The sequence below is a fragment of the Topomyia yanbarensis genome, unplaced genomic scaffold (genome assembly GCF_030247195.1).
Source record: "Topomyia yanbarensis strain Yona2022 unplaced genomic scaffold, ASM3024719v1 HiC_scaffold_505, whole genome shotgun sequence".
In the NCBI taxonomy this organism is placed as follows: Eukaryota; Metazoa; Arthropoda; class Insecta; order Diptera; family Culicidae; genus Topomyia; species Topomyia yanbarensis.
The window spans coordinates 1-25,000 of NW_026683720.1; the positions used below are offsets into that span (position 1 = coordinate 1).

General features: G+C 36.4%; 2 protein-coding genes and 1 pseudogene across 3 annotated transcripts; 2 read left to right on the forward strand and 1 right to left on the reverse strand.

Moving 5' to 3' along the window:
• The first annotated feature begins 3,221 nt into the window (after positions 1–3,221).
• On the forward strand, positions 3,222–24,994 carry LOC131695742 (whirlin-like). 2 transcript variants are annotated; one of them, XR_009306709.1, is made up of 5 exons: positions 3,222–5,038; positions 18,996–19,187; positions 19,739–19,831; positions 19,929–20,140; positions 20,618–24,994. XR_009306709.1 is itself a non-coding variant. In XM_058984257.1 (4 exons), the coding sequence occupies exons 1-4, from the start codon at positions 4,982–4,984 to the stop codon at positions 20,055–20,057; spliced, it is 471 nt and encodes a 156-aa protein (XP_058840240.1). In that variant the 5' UTR covers positions 3,222–4,981; the 3' UTR covers positions 20,058–24,994. The 2 variants fall into 2 exon arrangements, 1 of the variants encoding a protein (XP_058840240.1); XM_058984257.1 differs by having other exon boundaries at positions 19,929–24,994.
• On the forward strand, positions 13,872–15,872 carry LOC131695740 (uncharacterized). Its single transcript, XM_058984256.1, has 2 exons — positions 13,872–14,128; positions 14,188–15,872. The coding sequence occupies exons 1-2, from the start codon at positions 14,109–14,111 to the stop codon at positions 15,266–15,268; spliced, it is 1,101 nt and encodes a 366-aa protein (XP_058840239.1). The 5' UTR covers positions 13,872–14,108; the 3' UTR covers positions 15,269–15,872.
• LOC131695741 (uncharacterized) lies at positions 15,375–16,431 on the reverse strand (annotated as a pseudogene).
• Positions 24,995–25,000: the final 6 nt, after the last annotated feature.

Here is a 25,000-nt window from a genome sequence, read left to right on the forward strand (position 1 = left end):
GTAAATTGGAAACAATAAGTGAAAAACTGAATTTAGGAAATGGGATAAGGAAACAATAGATAATAAGTAGAATAGAAATATGAAAATTTAAAAGAAAGGCAAGGTAAATTGAGACAGTTTACAAATTGAAGAAGAAAAAGCAAACAAAGCGACAAGGAATAAGGGAAGTAGACAAAATGTAACAGGAAAGTGAATATAAATAAGATATGTAATAATGCAATTTAAATATCACATATAAATCATAAAAATATAAAAACATAAGAAAATAAAAAACATAGAAACATAAAAACAAAATAAAAATAAAAACATAAAATAAAAAAAACAGGCATAAAAATATAAAAAACACATTAAAACATGAACATAAAAACATAAAAACATAAAAACATAAAAACATAAAAACATAAAAACATAAAAACATAAAAACATAAAAACATAAAAACATAAAAACATAAAAAAATAAAAACATAAAAACATAAAAACATAAAATCATAAAAACAAAAACATAAAAACATAACATAAAACCATAAAAACATAAAAGCATAAAAACATAAAAACATGAAAATATGAAAACATGAAAACATAGAAACATAGAAACATATAAACATAGAAACATAGAAACATAGAAACATAGAAACATAGAAACATAGAAACATAGAAACATAGAAACATAGAAACATAGAAACATAGAAACATAGAAACATAGAAACATAGAAACATAGAAACATAGAAACATAGAAACATAGAAACATAGAAACATAGAAACATAGAAACATAGAAACATACAAACATAGAAACATAGAAACATAGAAACATAGAAACATAGAAACATAGAAACATAGAAACATAGAAACATAGAAACATAGAAACATAGAAACATAGAAACATAGAAACATAGAAACATAGAAACATAGAAACATAGAAACATAGAAACATAGAAACATAGAAACATAGAAACATAGAAACATAGAAACATAGAAACATAGAAACATAGAAACATAGAAACATAGAAACATAGAAACATAGAAACATAGAAACATAGAAACATAGAAACATAGAAACATAGAAACATAGAAACATAGAAACATAGAAACATAGAAACATAGAAACATAGAAACATAGAAACATAGAAACATAGAAACATAGAAACATAGAAACATAGAACATAAAAACATAAAAACAAAAACATAAAAACATAAAAACATAAAAACATAAAAACATAAAAACATAAAAACATAAAAACATAAAAACATAAAAACATAAAAACATAAAAACCTAAAAACATAAAAACATAAAAACATAAAAACATAAAAACATAAAAACATAAAAACATAAAAACATAAAAACATAAAAACATAAAAACATAAAAACATAAAAACATAAAAACATAAAAACATAAAAACATAAAAACATAAAAACATAAAAACATAAAAACATAAAAACATAAATACAAAAACATAAAAACATAAAAACATAAAAACATAAAAACATAAAAACATAAAAACATAAAAACATAAAAACATAAAAACATAAAAACATAAAAACATAAAAACATAAAAACATAAAAACATAAAAACATAAAAACATAAAAACATAAAAACAAAAAAACATAAAAACATAAAAACATAAAAACATAAAAACATAAAAACATAAAAACATAAAAACATAAAAACATAAAAACATAAAAACATAAAAACATAAAAACATAAAAACATAAAAACATAAAAACATAAAAACATAAAAACATAAAAACATAAAAACATAAAAACATAAAAACATAAAAACATAAAAACATAAAAACATAAAAACATAAAAACATAAAAACATAAAAACATAAAAACATGAAAACATAAAAACATAAAAACATAAAAACATAAAAACATAAAAACATAAAAACATAAAAACATAAAAACATAAAAACATAAAAACATAAAAACATAAAAACATAAAAACATAAAAACATAAAAACATAAAAACATAAAAACATAAAAACATAAAAACATAAAAACATAAAAACATAAAAACATAAAAACATAAAAACATAAAAACATAAAAACATAAAAACATAAAAACATAAAAACATAAAAACATAAAAACATAAAAACATAAAAACATAAAAACATAAAAACATAAAAACATAAAAACATAAAAACATAAAAACATAAAAACATAAAAACATAAAAACATAAAAACATAAAAACATAAAAACATAAAAACATAAAAACATAAAAACATAAAAACATAAAAACATAAAAACATAAAAACATAAAAACATAAAAACATAAAAACATAAAAACATAAAAACATAAAAACATAAAAACATAAAAACATAAAAACATAAAAACATAAAAACATAAAAACATAAAAACATAAAAACATAAAAACATAAAAACATAAAAACATAAAAACATAAAAACATAAAAACATAAAAACATAAAAACATAAAAACATAAAAACATAAAAACATAAAAACATAAAAACATAAAAACATAAAAACATAAAACCATAAAAACATAAAAACATAAAAACATAAAAACATAAAAACATGAAAACATAAAAACATAAAAACATAAAAACATAAAAACATAAAAACATAAAAACATAAAAACATAAAAACATAAAAACATAAAAACATAAAAACATAAAAACATAAAAACATAAAAACATAAAAACATAAAAACATAAAAACATGAAAACATGAAAACATAAAAACATAAAAACATAAAAACATAAAAACATAAAAACATAAAAACATAAAAACATAAAAACATAAAAACATAAAAACATAAAAACATAAAAACATAAAAACATAAAAACATAAAAACATAAAAACATAAAAACATAAAAACATAAAAACATAAAAACATAAAAACATAAAAACATAAAAACATAAAAACATAAAAACATAAAAACATAAAAACATAAAAACATAAAAACATAAAAACATAAAAACATAAAAACATAAAAACATAAAAACATAAAAACATAAAAACATAAAAACATAAAAACATAAAAACATAAAAACATAAAAACATAAAAACATAAAAACATAAAAACATAAAAACATAAAAACATAAAAACATAAAAACATAAAAACATAAAAACATAAAAACATAAAAACATAAAAACATAAAAACATAAAAACATAAAAACATAAAAACATAAAAACATAAAAACATAAAAACATAAAAACATAATAACATAATAACATAAAAACATAAAAACATAAAATACATAAAAAACATAAAAAACATAAAAAACATAAAAAACATAAAAAACATAAAAAACATAAAAAACATAAAAAACATAAAAAACATAAAAAAACATAAAAAACATAATAAACATAAAAACATAAAAACGAAGAATTGTAATACAGAACAATACCATGCATAACCGAGAATATGGAAAACCGAAAGGCAAATATAACGAACAAAGGACAAACCAAAATGCATAAAGTTAGAAGACCGACAAATTTGAAGGAAGAATTAACATTCTACCTAGGCTAGTATCGACGGAGACAAGCCCTGTATATCAAGTCGAGGAATTGGAAAACAAGTTTTAAGCGAAGAAATAATCTTAAGCTAAAGAGTAATCAAACTATACACATAAACCTGATCGTCTCACTTTGCAATACAATATGCGACGTTGGCTGCCAATTCCGCCTCGGTAGAACACTCCTAAGTAGACAAGCAGTGCTAGTAATTATTTCAGCAATGCACCCGAATTGTTCATATCAATCATGATCAGCTTTTTAGTATCATCAGCAACTAAAATTGCCGTAGTAAAAAAAACATTTAGGGCTTAAGGTGGTAATCCACGTTTGGCTGCTCGGCACTTGAATAAACAGAGCCATTTCATCATGCAATCGGTTAATGGATTGCCGTGACGCGATTTTGACGTTTAGTAAAGTACCAACACTAAAAGACTTCTGATATATAGGTTTATACGGTACGTTCGAGCCGTACAAAAATTATTAAACAATTCAAATGTAGTAGTGATCGCCGCTAGAGCCGCTAATGAGTATGACTGTATTGAAAGATCATAATAGACATTTCAAAATGACCGACACAGTTGTGACATAAACATGTCGGTTATTTTGAATTGCCTATCTGAGAATCTGTCAGTTCGGAGAAACACAGTAACGCCTTTGGTGGCATGTTCTATAAATTATACTTGTAGTTTACGATGTACATACTAGTATTGAAAAATTTGGATTCTAGTGTAGTTAGATCTAACTGTAGTTCAGTGCATGCAGGCAGTTAACGGATTTCTTCTGGTACGAATCCGTTAACTGGGTGCTCTGCAGCAAACAGTATTAAAAATATTTACTCCTTTTTACTTAGGAGTATTTCCGATTTCTCCTGGTACTGCAGTATACTGGAACAAATCTAATGACACGTATGTCTTCTTTTAATAGCTAAGCTCAGCTATTCAAGTACCGAGCCACTTAACAATCAGCTGTCACTTTATTTTAAAAAAGATAATACAATACTTCGTGTTTCCCAGTTCTTGTACTGCGAAAAGTTAACGTATATTTTGACAGCTATCTCAAAAGCCAGGGAAAACACTAGGAATCAATACATTTTTCGCCTAATTTAGTGTTTTTATTTTCGATCTGTTCAATGTTACTATTCTGCCAAAAACACTCACATACATCTTTGACACCGATTTACCCGTCACTATTTACTCTTCCGTTTCCACAATCTCTTTGGTCCAGTCGAGTTTCGTTTCCGTGTTATTTGTTAACTGAATCATTTACTAATTTTCCCATTTCGATTTTTCTTTTCGGCCGATTATTTACCAAACACATCCTGCTGTACATAAACAAAACAAACAATCACTTGGCAAACGTTTGTACTGCGAAATGTCGAAACAACAATCGAACCGCGCAACGAAACAAAAAAAATCAAAACAAAACAAAACCAAAACACCCGTTCTCTCCCGTATATAGGATTTAGCCACTAAGTTGTCTAGAAGTTTTGATATGAAAGATGAAGGCGGATCGCTGTTGGGATCCGAAACAGGTGTCAGACGGCATCAGGTAAATGCATCGCCACGTGGTGGGGCCCGCAAAGAAAAAAATAAAACGTGGCTCCCCACAAGACCTGCAACTGTTCGTCCTGTATTTTCCGTTTGGCTTTCGTTGGTTTGAGTAGCCTCGTCGTGGGCGCAGGATAGTTGTTATTAGAGCGAGTTTTTGCATAGTTTACACGGTTGCTCCGGTAACGGCGGTTGTTTTGGGATGTGTTCGAAAACAACACAATTTAGAGGTGTCAAAAAAACAAAGAACTACTTTTTTGACTAGAAATTCTAAAAAAATACAAACAATACTAATTAGCTTAATGCCAATGCCGTAAATCAAAAGCATGAAAACGTAGACAAAACAACAAGACGGCAGGCAACTCTGGCAAACATTGTCAACACAGACTTCAACATCTGTTTCTGGTCAAGTCGTAACCGAGTCTATTACAAGTACTGTTTACATAGACTTAGAAAAAATTTGTGGATGACTAGATTCACTCGAAGCAAATCGCAAAGCATTTTTCTAACTCCATGTAAACAGTACAAGCGAACTGTCAAATATGAACACTTGAGTTCATTTGTAACGTCAGCGTAAAGTATTCAATGAAAATGAAAATGTTAACTGCAACTTGGTACTGTTAAACTGTAAAATCAGAAAATAACCTTCCACCTGGGATATGAATTAGATTTAATAATGGAAAAGCCATGAAATGAATTTAATAATGGAAAAGCATGAAAACCTTCCGGTAGTCGCGTCATTATCTACATTTGGGCGACAGCCTGCTACTCTAACACGATTTCGCCTAAATTTCAGAGCTTTTTGCAGTTTTTAACCGAAAATTCTATACAGATATATTTTATCTAGACACATGTATCATGGTTAGCAAACTGGTGAGACAAGAAATATTTAATTCACCCTCCTTTAGTACAATACTCTTCTTTAAACAGCGTTAAAGTTACAGAAACGTTGTCAATTTAAACTGGATACCAGTAGTACCATTAATTATATTTCCCATTTGTGTTGAATACTTTACGCTGACGTCACATATGAAGTGAATGTTCATTTATGACAGTTCGCTTGTACTGTTTACATGGACGTAGTAAAATTCTTTACGATTTGCTTCGAGCGAATCTGGTCGTCCACAATTTTTTCTAAGTCCATGTAAACAGTACAAACGAACTGTCAAGAAAAGTGAGGTTAACTGTGTCAGTAAAGAACCTAATTGAGAATGGAGAAGAGTTGCCAGTCTTCTTGGTATGTTTATTCAGTATAAGAACCTTTGAAGTATCTTCATATTTGCCGAACATTTTGGTACGTATTTCGTTCCATGTGGCAAAGTATGATTTCCAGCCAACGTATTCCATTATTTTGTAACACTTTCGAGCAAAGTCAACGCCATCTGTAGGAACAGGCACATCCGAAACAACCGGTGCTATCAGGAGTTGACTGCGCTGGCAAGAGTATTTGTCGTTAGTCCTTAGATCCAGCTGACTGTATCTGTATTTTTGGATGTCGTTTACAAAGTTTTCAGATCGTAACATAGAACATCAGCGCTTCCGTTCATACTATCATGCATAAACATCAGAAACAAACCTTCAGAGATAGCTGTGTTCTATTTTTTTTTTAATTTCACGTATCTCTATAGATATAGTTTAAATTTGAAGTACTGATTGCAAGTAGAAGACAGCACATTTTATCAGATTATTCAGCACGGACAACTAGTTCAATAATGGTTGTAGTTATGGTATTTACGATGCTAAGTTTTATTTTCGCACTAGTTCGTGAGTTTGAATAATTTAGAGCACGCCATGTTACACAGTTTTAACAAATTTGATATTTTAATAGGACTAGAGTAAGCAGCTAAGTAAAACGATATTTTCGAATTGTTTATTTTTATTTTAATCATTGTGTATTATCGTTGCTGTGATCATGGTTCAGTGTAGTGCATTGCTGCTGGTGAACTGTCACAAACTATGGGAAACTATTTTTTATCACTGGTTTATTTCAATTTAAGGTTGTACAGAGAATGGCTAAAAATCATTTACGAAAAAATCTGTTTTTTCATACTGTATATCTGATCTTTATAAAAATCAATCGCTTATGTAGAATGTTGTTACAGTACTGCTGATTGATTTTTATGAAGATCTAACACATGGTATGAAAAAAAACTGCTTTTTTCGTTTTTGATTTTTGCTTATTTTCTATCCAACCTTAATAACTTTCCAACTGCGGAGGGCAGCGCACCGATAGACGTTCCCTTTACACAGTATTTCACGCGTGTTTTTTGAAAGGGCCAATAAGCATACTGTCAAGATTCACTTCGAGGGGAAATTCCGGATAAACCATTACTCGCCGAGAAAATGTTTATCTTTCATTAAATGTAACCAAACGTTCTCGGCAAATTACGGTTTGTCCGGAACATTCTCCCAGTAAGAATGTTGACAATATGATTATTGGCCGTTTACAAAAACCACGCGAGATTATTTAATTGGAGGCTGAAGGGCTGTATTTGCCGCTACAGTTTTTTTTTATATACAGTCCGCAGACGGGGACAATTTGACAGACGAGAGACAGTGAGAACCATTATCAACATGGATGCCATTTGAAAGAGGGTGATGAGCAAACATCGAAAGTTGACGATTAGCGCCATTTCGAAATCCAAGATGGCGACTTCCGGTTATCGTAACATAGTGGACTTCACAATGGCGCTAATCGTCAATTTCCGATGTCTGCTGAACACCCCTTTTCAAATAACATCCATTGGGATGATGGGTCTCACTATTTTGCGCTAACCGGAAGCCGCCATCTTGAATTTCAAAATAACCCACTCTCAAATGAAGGTGGTTCTCACTATTTCGTAATAACCGCAAGCCGCCATCTTGAATTTCAAAATGGCACTAATCACCAATTTTCGTTGTCTACTAACCACTATTTTTCAAATGACTTTCACATCTATGATGGTTCCCTACATTGTGTGGTAACCAGAAAAGGCCATCACCCACTCCAATCCAAAAGACAACCATATCGATGATGGTTCTCACTGTTATGTAGTAACCGTAAGTGGCCATCTTTGATTTCAAAACGGCGGAATTTTCGTTGTCTACTAACCATCCCTTTCAAATGACATCCATATTGATGATGTTTTTTATTATTTTGTGATAAGTGAAAGTCGTCAACTTGAATTTCAAAATGGCTTTAAACACCCTTTTTCGGTGTGTGGTAACCCTCTTTCAAATCACACCACCACTTTGAGGATGGTTTTCATTGATTTGCGATAAATAATTTCTGAAACCATTGTTAGGATAAAAATGGAATATTTCGGCTCCTAGGGCAAAAGTGGTATATGTATCTTTATAACCGATTTTTGCGCTAAGATTTTTTTATTTCATTTCTGCTCTGACTGGTACTTAAACCGGTTTCACTCTTAACAAAACCTATACCGTTTTTGCTCGCAGTGAACTTTTAACCCACTCTCGCTTTCAGTCTCTCGTTTGTTTCATGTATGCACCATGGTTTGATAGCGGCCTTCTCCATATGAGTACCATAAACAATGACCGAAAAGCCCATATTACCCCCTTGCTCATGTTCCAATTTAACCCCCAACATATGGTATTTTGGTAGTGTTTGTGATAGGATCAACGGTAGATCCCATGCGAAAACCATATTTTCGTGTATCTATGGGTTAGGTTATTAGGACCATTTTATGGTGTTGTGATGGCTGTGAAATTTGAGAAGGATCAAATTCATGGGAGGGGGGGGGGCTACATGGTGTTTGAACCCATGGGCATTAGCTTGGGTATATCGTATACTGGCATGTATGTTGGTGTCAGTTACTGACGAGTGGAAAACGAAACATTCAAATCTAACTTTTTAATTGATTATTTGAAGAATAGATTATTAGAAGAACCGATTTGTTTAGAAATCGATTATTTGAAGAAGCAATGTCGTGACGAATCGACGTTTTAAAGAATCGATTTTCCGTTGAATCGATTTTTGAAGAATTGTTTTTTTAAGTTTTTTCCTTTCTAATTTCGACATATTAGTATTCACATTTTCATTTTTACTTTTAACTACATTCAATTAGCTATAGATTACTGGGTATGGAAAGTTATGGAAATTTAGTTTGTCTTTACCAGGAGACATGTTGGTAGACGTGAGTGATTCGTAGTTATGCTGCCTAAGTTCAACTCCTGCCAACAGAAGACAAAAGATTAGCCTGTAAGATTTTAAACCTGTTTCTAATGACACTGTCACTTCTAGTTTTCCGATCTGTATATTTCACATCCTTGCTCTCGCTTGAGTACTACGGCTCTAAATTTCAATAACTTCCCATACCAAGTAATCTCGAGCTAATTAAATGTCGTTAAAAAGGTTTTTTAAGAATGGAGTTATTGAAGCATCCATTTTTTTAAGGCACGATTAGTTGAAGAATCGATTATTTAAAGAATTGATCACTTAGAAAATCGATCTTTTGAAGTATTGATTATTTGAAGGATCGATTTTATGAATATATTTACGGAAAATCGAATTTTTGAAGAATGGATTTTTTTTGAAAAATCGATTGCTTGAAGAATTGACTTTGGAGGAATCGATTCTTAATAATCGATTTATGGAAGAATCGATTTTATGCAGAGCATGTTTTGTGAAATATCGACTTTTTGAAAAATGGATTTTTGAAAAATAGATTATTTGAAGAATAGATTATTTGAAGAAGAGATTCTTTGAAGAATTGATTATTTAAAGAATCGATTTCTTGAAGAATCGCTCTTTGTAAGAATCGATCTTTTGAATAAAGGATTCCTTGATGAGTCCATTTTTTGAATATCAATTTTCGATTAGCGCTTTCCGATTTTAGTAAAAAGCCAATGCTGCTAAAACAAAATTTAGAAAGAGCGTATATCGAATATGGCTGAAGTAAATATTATTTATAAATTTATCACTAACTGAAAACAGCAGTAAAATTGCATGAATTTTATTATAAATTAAGTTGGACAACTTTTTTTAGAAACCTTCCCTATCTTCCTAAAAATGTTTTGATTTTCTTGTTCTGCGAAGTGTATAATAGGAAAAGCTTCGGTGCTTTTTGTACGAGAAAGCTGAATGAAAACATTTTAGCCACTGACAGTAAATTAATGACTATGACAACTTTTTTTAAAATAATTATAAACGTCAAGAATTCTTGTATTTTCATTGAAAATATAAACAAGAGATGTAGAATTTTTTACACATTTAGCGAAATTGGTTTACATTTTTCTGCCGGAACTTTGTTCGGCTTTTGCCGCAGTTATGTCCGGAAGGCAGTGCAATGGTTTGCGCAGTCCCGATGAGAGGAGGGGGGGGGGGGGTCAGCCAGGGCAATTGCCCTGGGGGCCGGGTCGTATTTGGGGGCCCCCATTTTTACCCGGAAGATGGGCGAACACGTCCGGTATACATAGAAGAGCAATAAAAATAGTAATAGTAATTTCTTAGTAATCATTCGCCTTATTAAATTGTAACACAGACTAACAGACATAACACTAGTAAGGAATTCCCGCAAAAATATCGATCCGGCAACTTTCCCACAACACTAGCTCCACCTTTTATTCACAGTCCCAATCACTCATTTGCTGCTGGGCTACCCCTCAGGTTTGGGAACAATTTTTCACTAGTGGTCTATCCCCCATGTGCTTGTTCATATGTCAATGGCGCCATAATTGAAAATGTGGCCACAGTCCTAGCTACAAAATATATTTAAAATGACCGTTAAAGCGGGCGAAGCATTGTTTTCGAGTGTTATGTCTGTTAGTCTGTGATTGTAATATGATGAAAGCGTAAAAAATGCAAGCTTTATTTGATAGTTGACATTTGTTAAAACAAACGTTCTTAAGGGTTTTCTCTGTTGTCTACTTTGTGAACAAGTTAAAAAACGAGTTTTATTTCTTCAATCGACGGAATACACTACAAAATATTGAGAAGCCAGTTCAAAGTATTTTCGAAGAAAGCAATAGAGCGTCAATCAGGAATGCAAGTGCACAGAAAAACGCATCCGTCCTCTTCTACGTTCGCTTCTTTGCTGGTGGTGCCGATTGTTGGCTTGGAGACACTGGGTGCGATTGATGTTGAGTGAATATTTGTTCCCGAAAGATTCGTAGATATTGGTTTCGTAGCCGTTTGTGGTTTGGCATAAGATAATGGTGTGATGTTAACAGTAATAGTAGGCGGGCTTTGTTTTCCGTGCTGCAGTGTCTTTTTGTACAATTCACGCATAGGAATCTACCATGGGTGCATAACCAGATGAAACGTTCCATTTTCGGTTAATCTGCATAAAATGGTTACGTATGAAGGAGTTGGTTTGTATGGAAACATTCTCACCAAAAGAACAATGTTAGGCACACCCGGGAAACTGCGAAGTTTCAGCTGCTATGGAGGCCACTTCTCCGTACCTTGACATATTTTTTTTAATCTCGATATCAGGAGCGTGTGAAGATTATTAATGTGAGCGCATCTCTCTAGGGTCCTTGCCTATATATAAATACGGGGATGATGCTGTTAAAGTGGCAGCTTTCGTTGGTGTGCTGCACGTTGTTTGGCGAAACAAACGACTGTGCTTCTTAATGTTTGATATGGTGCATTTGCAAAGCGTTCACTTTTCCCGGATTGAGCACAGTCTGCACGTTTAGTAATTGTTTCACTTCCCGAGTAGCTGGTATCTATAGCGGAACGATTTTTAGCACCTACTCTACGAGATGAGAAGGTAGACTGACCTTAATTAACCGGTGATTAAAATCGATAATTTTTGTATTTTTGTATTGTGCTATAAAGTACGTTCAAGGAATTTTTCCCCTAAAAATGCATTGTGTTGAGATCGAACGATGATTTTAAGCCTCGCCAAAGATGCGTGTGATGTCTATAAGAACCCAATTCTAATGTTCGAATTAAAGAAATCAAATCAGTTCAGTTCAGCAGCAGTACTCGATTGCCCGCTGTACTCGCGTTCTGTGTCTATATTATTGTCGGGTCCTACATATTCTCACAGGATATCAAAACCGGCTCCTACGTTAGACATATCACATTGTTTTTTAACATAAAATCTACGATTAGAAACGGTTTTCTTGGATTCAATATGAGATAAACTTATGTAAATTTAAAACCTTTTTAATTTAATAAATTTAAATGAGAATTTCGAGCTGCATCTGCTACCTTCTCATCTTTCTTACAACAAAAAAAAACAATCCGTGTGTCGCTTTGTCTGCACAGTAGAAGCAAAATATCGTGTTCCAACCCACTATGTCGAAAAAAATGAGTGACGATTCTAAGGGTGAGTCAACCGGAGACTAATAGAAACCACGGACTCACCAGTTTCCCATGGCTGAAGAGGTACTAACTCTTGCTGAACTAAAGGTTCAGGTTTAAAAGGGCCCGTCAGTAATACATGCCTTGGGGCCCGACGCGGCTCTCGACGGCCCTGGGTTTGCGGCCCACATTACAATTGTTCTTGAGTTTTACTCAATTCTAATTGACTACTGTACTCGCGTTCTGTGTCCACAGTTTACTAACTGACCTTACATCTTTCGAGATTTTGCTTCCATTTCGAAGAATTTCGGAAACACTTGTAGATAACTTTCAAATTTGAGCCAATAGATCTTCTAATATTTCCGGGAAATAGACTTGTTTTTTGAATTTTTTAGATTCAAAATGGAATCTATGTTAATGTTTAGGCTTAGTGGAACAAGGACAGTCTCTAATTTGAACAGCGAAAAAAAATTGGTGCTAGAAATCGGTTTGAATTATTTATTTCTATACAGTTATGGAAAATCATAAAGGAGATGTACCTTTTTCAAAAGTTGCTCCATTCTAGCCGCTAAGAAATCACCACAAAATGTGGTTATGCGTTCAATATATGGAAGCCGTCAAATTGTTCGCAGGCGTGTCATACCCTCTGTCCAACTAACGAATTTGGTTCACTAGATGGACCGACTGGCAGATGTTAAAACCTCTCCAAACCCACTGAGACGTCCAAAAAATTGTTTTAAAATCGTTCAACACGAGTCCAACGATAGACGTTTGTTGAACGGTTATTGGGACGTTGTCCAAATTGGTCCAACGAACGTCCTCCATTGGACGATTTTGAAACCAACCGTTCTTAGAGGGAACGAGACTTTAGTAGTGTGAATACATCTGTTCACATATCTAATATTTGTCAATTTGATTGGCAAAGTGAATTTGACGTGAGATTTTGACATGGAGATGTTTTTTAGTTGGGCAATAGTCCAGCTAGCGGAAGTTCAACTAGAAAGCGGTCCAGTTAAAAAGTGACCATCCAGCGAATCACGACTGTGTTTATCATAGTCGTTTATCGATCAGTACATTTTTTTTATTAAGCGACAATTATTTGTCCTTGGTCTATTGAGTTCTGCAAGATGACGACACGAATGAAATCATGATCAATAAACTTCATGTTTGACAATACTTTTTGCTTTTTTTTTTTTTCAAAAATACATCTACAATGAGTGACTCTCATTTGGTTGCATTGTGAAGCACGGTGCTATTCGTAGATTGCATACTAACGTTTATCATGTTGCCTATAGGCAGTGTTTCAAATAAACCACACATTTCACACCAAGGAGCCTGTTCCCAAAGAAGCGGTGGAATCCAATTATTGTTATGCACGTTTCTCGGAGTGAGTAAAAAATCAAAGCAATCCAAGTGGGTTTTGACTCTTAGGTTTTCACTCCTGGTTTTGGCTCCTCCTGTCCACTCCGGTTTGTGATTCTTGTTCAGTCGCCGCATATAGACCGAATTTAACTTCAAACTTTGCTAACAGGTCTTCAAGATTTGTATGTTTAATTTCTCAATTATCCCAGCAGTAGGTATTGTCCATGCGGAAATATCGGAGCAATCGATTTGACATTGGCCTTAAGTTTGACACTGCAATTTTGATTTGTTTTGCGTTCAGTGTATGAATGGAGCTTCCACCGGAGACAGATAAAAATAAATAAATATTTATTTTCCAAATGTTTAAACGCGAACGTGTCGAATTAAACGTTCTTCAGCAAGTCAAAACACAGTATTCTATTATTTATTTTTCTTTGAATAAAAAATATTTACGATGAGTTCCCACGGAAACAGGTAAACTAATTTCAATAGTTCTATTATGTTCGCATATTTACGTATTTACGAGGTTTCAGCGATGCTAATCAGGATTACGAGGAGGAATTCCTGTTGGAATTGGGAAATGAAACAGATATGGTTGACTGCAGCGCAATGGACTACGATCCATTCATAGAGGAGGAGGAGGAGGAGAATGCTGTCGAATGCTTATCGGTCGAAAAAGTAGCCGTGACAAGTGATTTAGAAGTTGTCGAAACGGAGCCGACCATATACTCATTTAAAGGTGTATTTTGCCAGCGCCACTTCCGCAATCAACTTCGACCCAGGGAAACCTTCATCAAGGAAATTTGTGGTAATTCAGTTGCGGAAGTAATTCAAAGTCTCTGGGAAGCAGGAAAAGATTTGACAAAACGGCTCGTTATTTTCAATGAAAATGGCCCACAGTGGTCGGAGAAGGAAAAACCTTCCGTCGAAGACGCGTCGCAATTCATAACGCTCCAGTATCAAGCAAAGAAAAAAAATTACTGTACTACGACCTTGACTCCGAGACTTCTTCAAAGATGGAGAGATAAAACGATTAAAGTTTTTGTCTATACCTATTCAACAAATATCGAGACCAGCGCACAATTTCAACAAGTGCTAAAGCAATTAGTCACTCCAAAAAATCCAGACCGGGCGGGGGCGAACTCAACACGGGATGATTCAATGTTGGCAAACGAATTACGTCAAAAACATCCGCATTTGGAAGGCTTCCACAGCTCCTGGATGTTATGGGCCAATTATATTAACTCTGCAGAAGCGCATGAACGTGAAAGCATGAGAAATGCTGTTAATCCTCCCGTTGAAATTTCAAAATATTTCCGCTGGGTAGCGGTTTCGGAAGCAGCACGTTTGCAGTCGGTGCACAGAGGTATGCAAGTTGCACAAACGGTTAACACCCATTGGGCGAATGAAATTAAAAAAATTAAGGATAATGTTTCTATGGCTCTAACATTGTTGCAAGGTGCTGCGCAATGTATCGAAGCATTGGAAGCGCGATCAACAGTGAGTTCAGAATTGATCACTGCCATGCAATCAGCTGTACAACCGGAGGAAGCTGAATTGAGCCGCAGTCTGATTTCACATGTAACCGATTGCAGTGATGTTGATCATCAGTGAAACGGGAGTGAACCGCAAACTTGATCTGAATATTATTTCTTCATAATAATACCACAATGTTTTATGTAACATTTTTATTTCATGAAATAAACAAAACGAAGTCTAACTAAGGTACAATATTAAAATCAATAATTTTGAGATCTTGTTCTAAACCTTTCTCTGGCAAAAAAGTTCCTCCAGCGTAGTACCCGCAATGCTCAAAAAGTTTTAAACATGGATAAATCCTGAATTGGTTTATTGCGTCACAAACCTCATTGCGAATGCGGCTATTTACCTGGTGGTTCCGTACAAGATTCTTCTTAATCAGTCCGAAAACAATCTCCAAGGGGTTGAAGAACGGACAGTAAGCTGGCAAGAACACAGGCAAAATGCCAATGGATCGAAGATATTTAATGATATTCGCATCACAGTGAATTCTAGCGCCATCCATTATCCATACAGAGTGAAACCCTGGATAGCTTTGAACTTGATGATTACGAAGTGCGAAATCTCGGCAACACTGAACAAATTTTATCCGGGTGAATGTGCCCTCAGTCCAAAAGCTTTCCAAGATTCCTCCGGTGCCAAGGAAGCACAAAAATGATGCTCGTGGTTTGCGGCAAAACTCACCCCGATAGATCACTTTTTTTCCTACAACACCGTATCCTTTTCGTCGAAGCATGTCCCTATTGTCAAAACTTACTTCATCTAAAAAAACGAGGTTGTAAACATCCCACGGAAACGATAATAACTCTGCCATGTAACGGATGATTTCTGATTCCCGGATCTGGATTGCCCGACGCTCAATAACCTTCCAAGTCATCCCTGCCTCATGTAAAATTGTACATACGGAAGACATACTGATTGGTATTTTGAACTTCAGTTGGAACAGTTGCTTCGCCTCGTCTAGGAAGAGTATGGGTTGCCGTTGATACAATTGAAGCAGCCACATCCGCTTTTCCACGCCGAATTTTTTGTATACCTGTACACGTTTCTTCCGATTAATTGATCCGTAACTAATAAATTTGAAACACCATTCAGAAATCGTTGAGCGAGCCTTGCCATAAATTTCAGCTAGCTTTTTTTTTACTAATGCCGAGAAAAAAATGTCCATACAACGCATGGTAAACCGTATTTGTACTGGCGTGCTGCCGACGTACGTTCTGGATGATTAAGCTTGCCATTCCTGTGATAAAATTAAAGATAGCAATGAAAGTAAAACTTTCTTTAAATGCAACGTTATTAATTTGTTTACCTTGATGAAACTTATGTACTGATGTACCGAGATGGCCTGTGATAGGCAAGATTATATAATTAGAGGGTAATAAAAGTAATTACAAATGAAAAAATCTATATCTTTATTGTTTTTGTAAACATAAACAAACAGCTTTATCAACAAATACACTGACCGAAATCGACGTAATAAAAATTTGACAGAAAATGCGCAAGTGCCGACTGCTTCGCAACTGGACTCCGGGCAGTTCGATTTAGTGCCGTAGCGACAATACAAGGTGCGCCAGCTGGATGTATCCTTTTACAACATTGAACAACTTCGATATTTTTAAGCCGTTTTCACAAGTAAACAAGTTTTATGCCATTTAAACCAAGTTTATCATACAACGTAGATTAGCTTTGAGTTCGTCAAGGTACTTAGGTTTGCTAGAATACACTTTACTTTTCAAGTAACCCCACAGAAAAATATCTGGCGCCGTTGAATCCGAATAATGAGGAGGCTATTCCAAATCATCATTTTTTGAGACAACGCGTCCTGGGAATTTGCTCTGCAAGAACTTGATTGCGGTGTGGCAAGGTGCCCCGTCTTGTTGAAAATAGAAGTTTTTCAGACCTTTTTTCTACATTTGTGGACAGACAAAGTGCGCCAAAATCCAACGGTAGCGTCCGTTGTCGATGGTCTCTCCCTCTTTGAAAAAATTAGGACCGATGCCTGTTTTGCAGCACACTCCGGCCAAAACAGTTACTTTGTGGTCGTGCAGTGGTGTTTGAATAATTGAACTGTACCAAGGATCTGTTTTGCTTTTGTGCTTGATAAAATGAAAATTGAAAATCTAAATTGAGCTCGGACTTTTAAACTGTATGCTGCAATTATAATCTAGTAACCTGTTTTCACTCCTTGGCGGTTTTCACTCCTCAGGAGCCAAAAAACCATGCGTGATGAAATCATGGATTTCAATGATTTCTCAAACTATGGTTTTTTTCGACGCATGCTGATTGGAGTGATTTTTGAAACACTGCCTATAGGTAATTCAACTCATCTTGCTTGTGAGGTAAATGATCGGGAATGAACTTTATCTCTTTTGAGTTCAGGAAACCAATGGCATGAGAATCGTTATTGCCAGCCACGACCATCTTCACCGGTACTTAGAATAGGGTAGGAAATGTTGATACAATACCTACTTAAGGAAGGCCACCGACTCAGCGACGCCTCCATAGGTATTGCTGAGTTGGATTGAAGGACAGGTATATGTCTAGGATTCGCCACAAGCAGGCAATGCGACCATGAAATGATTATGTTTTTATGCGGTGGGATGGTAAGTCTCCAAGTACACGTATACTCAAAGCAGAGATGTTTTTCTTGTTTTTAAACTCTTCATGGCCGGCCATAGAGAGTGATTTACTTTTTCCCTAAACTACTGCAATTTCAACTCTAAACAGCCGGCCCAAAGTTTAGTGCTACAACTGTGAGCTAGCCTGAGTAACCTTTTTTTCCGAAATTCTCAAGTGTTAATTGGTCGGTGTTAAGTCAGACCGGACTAAGTGACAATTTATTGATTTCGAGAAAAATGAGTTTAAAGTTTGGATCAAAGCATCCTTTACATTGTAATTGGAAATTAATTTTCGCCATAATAAAGTGAAAGCACGGCGTGGAAAAATATTCAACGGGTTTTGGAACCAGTGCTCACCAATGTATGGAATTCTCTATCTAATTTTGGTGGGATTACACGGGTGTGGAAGACTACTGTTCCCGAGGTTTTTAGGTAACGCTTTGTCATCGGTGTCTGTCGAGGGAAAAAGGGGGGCTATCGACGGACGATCAACTTGCGTGACTGTTTGGATCTGGAATGCTTTATTAGTCTGCTTTCGCTGGTTTTAGATAATAAATAAAGAAATTTGGGTTAAGTACGATAAGTGACGTTGATTGAAACTGCTATCATTAATTCTTAGGCTTTTTTTTTTTTCAAACTTTGTCAAAATTGTCACACTGCTTTAATACACTACTGTGATAATTTTAAGATATTGTTAGCGATGTTGGTTCAAAACAACATCTGCTTCCCAACGAGATAGCGGTCAATTTACCTCCCCTTTCGGTTAAAATATCCACAATATTTTTTTTTATTTTGGCAATCAAACAATATATTTGTATGATCGTTGGAAATTATTTGAAGAGGTAGTAGAGGCAAAATATAACCGTGAATATCCTACAACGAATCAACAAGCGAAACGTGAGCTGCATTATACCGTACTTCACTATCCGACTGAATCCAGCACCGTTGAGTGTTGCTCTCGCTAAAGGACCGCTCAAACATCTTTTTGCAAGGCATCGAGACATTCTTTAACCAGTAAACAGTTCACCAGCAGCTGCAGCTCCATTTAAGCGTATAAGCAAAATCATTCTTGCTAGATAAGAACAAAAGCGTGTACAAAAATGCCTTACGCTTATTACGATTCTCAAACACTCACACATCCTGTTCTTTCTTTCCCTCGAAACGCCCCCGTTCGGAACAAGCAGTCGATGCAGCGGCTCCCGATGGACCAGAACGGCTCATCGCTGGAGCAAAGCCAAGACCAGCCACCACATATAGTACCTGACCATAGAGGAAATCTACACATCACAGTGAAAAAATCGAAACCCATTCTTGGCATCGCGATCGAGGGCGGGGCTAACACCAAGCATCCACTGCCGCGGATCATCAACATTCATGTAAGTTTGTGCCCACTGTCCTTCAATCATGATCAAACCAAGATGGCCATAATTCTGTACATACCACTGTGTAGTGAGTGAATCGAATTGAATACTTACTTTAGTGTTCATTTTTGACAATTGAATACTTTACGGTGACATCACAAATGAACTGAGTGTTCGTTTTTGACAGTTCGCTTGTACTGTTTACATGGACTTAGAAAAAATCTTTACGATTTGCTTCGAGCGAATCTAGTCGTCCACAATTTTTTCTAAGTCCATGTAAACAGTACAAGCGAACTGCCAAGAAAAGTGAGGTTAACTGTGTCAATACAGAACCTAATTCGCTAGTACTGTTAACATGGACTTCTTGGCGATTAGCTTCGATCGAATCTAGTCGTCCGCAAAGTTTTTCTAAATCCATGTAAACATTACTAGTGAACTGTCAAGATAAGTGAGGTTAACTGTGTCAGTAAAGAACCTAATTGTCGACGGGCATAAAGTCCATGTAAACCAGTACGAATCATCAGATAAGTTATTCGTGATAATAATTAACATTACTATTTCCTCAGGAGCACGGAGCAGCGTACGATGCTGGTGGTCTGGAGGTAGGCCAGCTGATACTGGAGGTCGACGGTAACAAAGTCGAAGGAATGCATCATCAGGTAAGCGAGCTGCCGAAACAAACTTATCGTTTCTTTTTGTGTGTGTGTGTGTGTGTTTTCTTTCGTTTACCATTTTCATGGCAACACTTTCTTCCAGGACGTCGCCCGACTGATAGCGGAGTGTTTCGCCGCACGCGACAAGAACGACATTACGTTTCTAGTAGTCGAAGCAAAAAAATCAAACCTAGAACCGAAACCAACAGCATTAATATTTTTAGAAGCATAGCATTTGCTATCCCTGCCGGCTAGCGATCCGGATAATTCTGAAGTGCCAGAAAAAGGGATCGACCTTACCGCTGATAAATTGAAGTAAGTTTTTCTGTTTCCTCCTTCTATCGGTGTACCCCCCTCAATCTGTTCGTTCTGTTGTGTTTAGTTAGACGATGGTTTAGTTTATTAATCCAAGAATTATCAATGTGCTTTATTTAAGTTTCCAACGTTTTCTAAACGGAAAAGATTGCGGGACTTTTGCAGCGTAGCAGAAAAAAAAGAATAGGTGAAAGTCCTGCAAACCTTTCCGCTGTTTTGCTTACTTCTTAGTTTTTCTCAGAGTCGAAAATAGCATTATAACACACACACAACTAACTACGACAAATTGTAATAACTTAGCTGCAAGTTATATAAAAGGTGTTGTAATTTAGAGAGTGATATTCGTAAAGTTTATTCGGAAAACAAATGTTACAAATGATAAAGAAATGATGTACAATTACACTGCCGTAATTATAAATGTTGACACTCTTACTGAGGGAATGAGAAAACAACCGCTTCTCTTTCTTCCCACTATAGATGTACCCTGATACTTTAAAACAGCGCCGATTATTTTGAGGCTCTTCGACACCAGCGGAATTCCTACAAATCGTTTCTTTCAACGACAAGAAAACACAATGTACGTTAGAAACGAGGAGAACCACAACACTAATGCTGTTTTTTGCTGTTTCCATTTTGAGTTTCTTGGTTTTGTTCACCAAATGTTTTTAGTTTACTATTTTGAGTTAACAAAAGAAAAAAAAGAAAACAATCAGCAGAAAAGATAAGAATGAATTCTTTATTCGCGGTAATTCAGAGATATTCTAGCCGTCAGGGATGTTAAACCAGGTTAAAAATCATAAACACAAAAAACACTACCAAACCAAGCAAAAACAAAAACCACAACTGATACAATCCTAAGCAAATCGTACAGAGCAAATCATCATTCAACTCAGATCTAGATTTTCACGAAACCATCTCAACGAATTTACGCGGAGAACAAATCCATCGCGCGGATGTAGGGTCAATACTGGTAACTCGTTTTGAGGTAACGGTTGTGTAACGGTCGCTTGACATTTTGAAGTGTCGCGTTCTAGAATGCCAAACAGTGAATCTCTCAACTATTGCTCACCGCGCTGTTTCATTGCGAGATGAAGCTAAACTGCGTATATAGCGAATATGTACACCCAGAGCCAAGCGAACCGCGATAACTGAGAGTAATAAGTAGATAACTACTACAAAAACAAACAATCTGCAATAACGTGTGAGATTCGAGCAAAGTTGAACAAGAGAAAAACAAAAAAGAAACCGTTTGTTATTTGTTGACTCGTGGATAAGTGCGTTACTGTACATACTATTGTTTCTAGCTTAGCTCGCGCGAGTTTTACCGACAGGGTTGCGAACTGTATACTGCTTTCTGCAAAAATGCCGTCCCTGAATACCGCAACAGGGCTATGTTTGTCCTTGTTCCAGATGTAGGCTTGTGCTGTGCGCTGCGTAATATTTCGATTATTGGTAATCTCCGCTTTTATTGCTCGTGTCGCACATAATAACTAGGGAAAACCACTAACTTACTGTACACATAGACACAACACTGGACTGGTAAGCGAAACGAAAGTTCTGATCTATCTACCTAACAAAGCAAAAGGAAACCGAAAGTATCCAATATATTGTTTTGAATGATTTTGTCAACGACTTAAAGACGCCAATTCTTCTCCTATGGCGAATGATCAATCGAGGCTAAAGCCCCAATAAACTACAATACAATATACCAAGTCTCCTAATATGTTTTTCCATAATCATTTCTAGGAGAATTAAGCCCTAAATTCATTATACCAGAAAATGCACTGTTATACGTTTCGTCGTCCATCACACAGCAGCCATATTTTGTCAGCATCTACTCGTAGAGCTTCCGTGTCCAAGTTTTAGCCGTCGATTGTTGCCGCTCATCGCGGTTTGGGACTTCTGTACCTTGTATGTATGTAGTCCAGCTCACTTCATTGCATTCTGGACGTAGCTCTGCGACATGCCGATCTTTTTAGCCAAATCACGGCTTGAGACGCTGGGATTTGCTTTAATCATCCGCTTCATCTTTCCCTCCGTCTTTTTGTTCTCCGGTCCCGGTTTTCTTCCAGCTCCTTTGCTGTGGTCCGACGTCAACCGCTCCTGGAACCGCTTCAACACTCTGGAGACGGTTGAATGGTGAATGTTCAACATTTTTCCCAACTGCCGGTGCGACAGGTCAGGAAATTCCAGGTGTTTGGAAAGAATTTGTTCTCTCGACTCGCGTTGGTTCACCTCCATTTTCGTTGAATCGAAAAACACGACTTCGAGTTTGACAGCATGTAAACAATACACATCAATGAGAAAGTGTGCAAAATTTAGTTGATTTTTACCCAATGGTAAAAAGTTATGCCCTGTTGAATGTGTCGCAATAATTTCGTGTTCGCCCTTTAATGAGCGAAATAAATGTGTTTACAAAAATCTCAATAGCGCTTTTGAAGAATTGATGTTGAAATATAATCTAATATATTGTTCAAACATGAGAACACACTACAGATTTCGCCCATCGTGCGCCAGATTAAGGGAGTCTGAACAGCAAAGATAACTCCGAACTCTCCTCCTCTAACCTCCACCAAGAGCCTGACGTTTGCCTGATTCTCCCTGGATTCCATTTGAAGTGTCTTCTTCAGGGGGTGCGATCTAGCTGGTCATACCGTTCGCTGATCTCATTTCCGCAACATCACTTCGTACAAGCGCTCCTCTCTGCGTTAACTAGTTGGATGCCGCGGTCGATCCAGCGATTCCAGTTGGAGGGTGGCTTCACTGGGGCCCCGATGACTCTAAACTGGTGGTTTGTTGCGATCGGTGCTACTCGCAGTAGTCCTTGACGGTGGAGTTAGCCTACCTCGGCGAAGAGCTTCCCGTAGAAAGAATGTCTCCCGAAACCGTTAACGAGCGCGTTATTCTTGCCTCAATGCTGTCCATTAGAGTACCGAGGTCGGCTAAGCGATTCCGGGTGAAGGATCGAAGGTCCGGTTCGTTGGTACTCCGACGACTCAAGCCGGTGATTCGCCATCGCAGACTACTCGAAATAGTCCCTGACGGTGGATATTTCCTACTGGGGAGATGCCGAAAATGGTCATTGCGATTCTGGGTGGAGGGTGACTTTCAGGTGCCCCGATGACTATTTGCCGGTGCAAGTTCAAAATCTACTCGCACTAATCCCCGACGGTGGATCTAGCCTACTTCGACGGACAAATTTCCTGACGTCGAAAGTTCTCTCGAAACGGTCAGGTGTCGGAATCAGTCCTGCGATTCTGGGTCGAGGATGACTTCTGGTTCTCAGCTGCCCAGACGACCCATTGTCGACGATACGTTAGCGATACGGTACCCCGACCACCCAAAGCTCTGCTACGTTTCTCCTCTCGTCTTCTTCATTACAGCGCAGGCAGAATCTGTTTAGCGTGTCCCACACTTCTTTAAAAAATATGGTTAACGTTAACGTCATCACCGACGCTTGACGTCATTTCGTTTCGCTCGTGTTGGATCAAGATGCTCAGGCGTTTCCTCCGCATCGCCACACACGGTGTATAACGGCGATCCCGTGTGGCCAAACCTGTTTACAGCGTTATCCCACTGATGTTGCCACTTGCTAACGGTATCAGCTCGGGCTCCTTTCGTGCCTCGATCCCTATAACACTCGCTATCTTCTTCGAGTAGATGGTTTATGGGAATCGTTACAGTTAGCTAGCTAGGCTCTCTGTATTTTCTTCCGGACTCGGTGGCGACTTGCACGTAGCTCAGCAATCATCGAGTTCCATCAGAAGGCTAGACTGCGACTGTACCTTGGTTTACCTTCTCTAATGTCGTTATCATTTCATCTGCACTGAAGCACTGATTATTGTCTTCAAGCGTTAACGTGTCGACGAAAACTCTCTTCCCGAACTTCATTGTTTTCGACCTTCGGTCGTTTGATTGGGTCCCATGCGCTTCCAACTGCCTATTGCTTCCAATAGTGCACCGAATCGCTTGGTGGTTACTGTGGGTGTACGTTCACCACGCTTACTCTCCAGTTCAAACTCCCTGCTAACCCGGGGCTGCAGAATTGTTGGCAACCCCTACGTTCAGCTTTGTGAAGGCCTCAAGTAGACCGGTCCACCCAGGGTTGATGAATCAACCACCACATTCTACTGTCCAAGCTTTTAAATCGCTTGCTATGACGCCTGGTCTCTGATCGGTAAGCACTTCTGTCAGCTTGTCGAGCATTTCTGTGAATTGATCGATTGTCTATTGCATAGCAGTAGAAGACTCCATTAATTTTGGTTATAACGAAGCCTTCATCTGCGCGATAGACCAATTTCAAGATTGCCGCAACAAGTGTTGTGCTGTGTCGCATTGGTTGAGGTTGATTTGCGGTATCTCCACTAAGACATCGTTGCAGTCCCCTGTTTGAAGGCCGGCCATCGTGGGACGCAGATCAGACTGTTTTCTGTTTTCTTCTCTGCACTATCTGCATAAGTCCACTACAGTTGCTAGCAAGATGGTCGAACTCTTGCCACTTAAAAAACACTTTCGGTTATTGAGAGACACCTAGTGGATATACCGATCAGTCTACTTTGATTTTCCGGTTTCTAGAGCAGTTGTCGGGAGCTTCGTTGTGTTTTTGGAACCTCCTGGTCTAACCTGGTAAATTTGCATTATTTTTGGCGGTGCCAGTGTTCGTCTTATTTCCAAGAACTTGTTGTCCGCCGAGTTCCTAATTTAAATAAAAATTGATAATTTTGCCATTTTAAAGCCGACTTTGATGATACATAGATCTTTTGGAAGGGGGTCGACTGTCATATTGTATGTACTCTGTCAGCTGGTTGAAATTTGTTCAGCCCGAATTCCGAGGTAGAAGAATAAGCGTTTCGATCTGAA

What these genes read in the sequence shown, in the direction of transcription:
- LOC131695742 (XM_058984257.1), top strand. Translation starts at nt 4,982, where the DNA reads ATGAAAGATGAAGGCGGATCGCTGTTGGGATCCGAAACAGGTGTCAGA. An exon ending in CGCGGATCATCAACATTCAT is followed by an intron (nt 19,188 to 19,738) that starts GTAAGTTTGTGC and finishes CTATTTCCTCAG; the next exon opens with GAGCACGGAGCAGCGTACGA. An exon ending in TCGAAGGAATGCATCATCAG is followed by an intron (nt 19,832 to 19,928) that starts GTAAGCGAGCTG and finishes ACTTTCTTCCAG; the next exon opens with GACGTCGCCCGACTGATAGC.
- LOC131695740 (XM_058984256.1), top strand. Translation starts at nt 14,109, where the DNA reads ATGAGTTCCCACGGAAACAG. An exon ending in ATGAGTTCCCACGGAAACAG is followed by an intron (nt 14,129 to 14,187) that starts GTAAACTAATTT and finishes ACGAGGTTTCAG; the next exon opens with CGATGCTAATCAGGATTACG.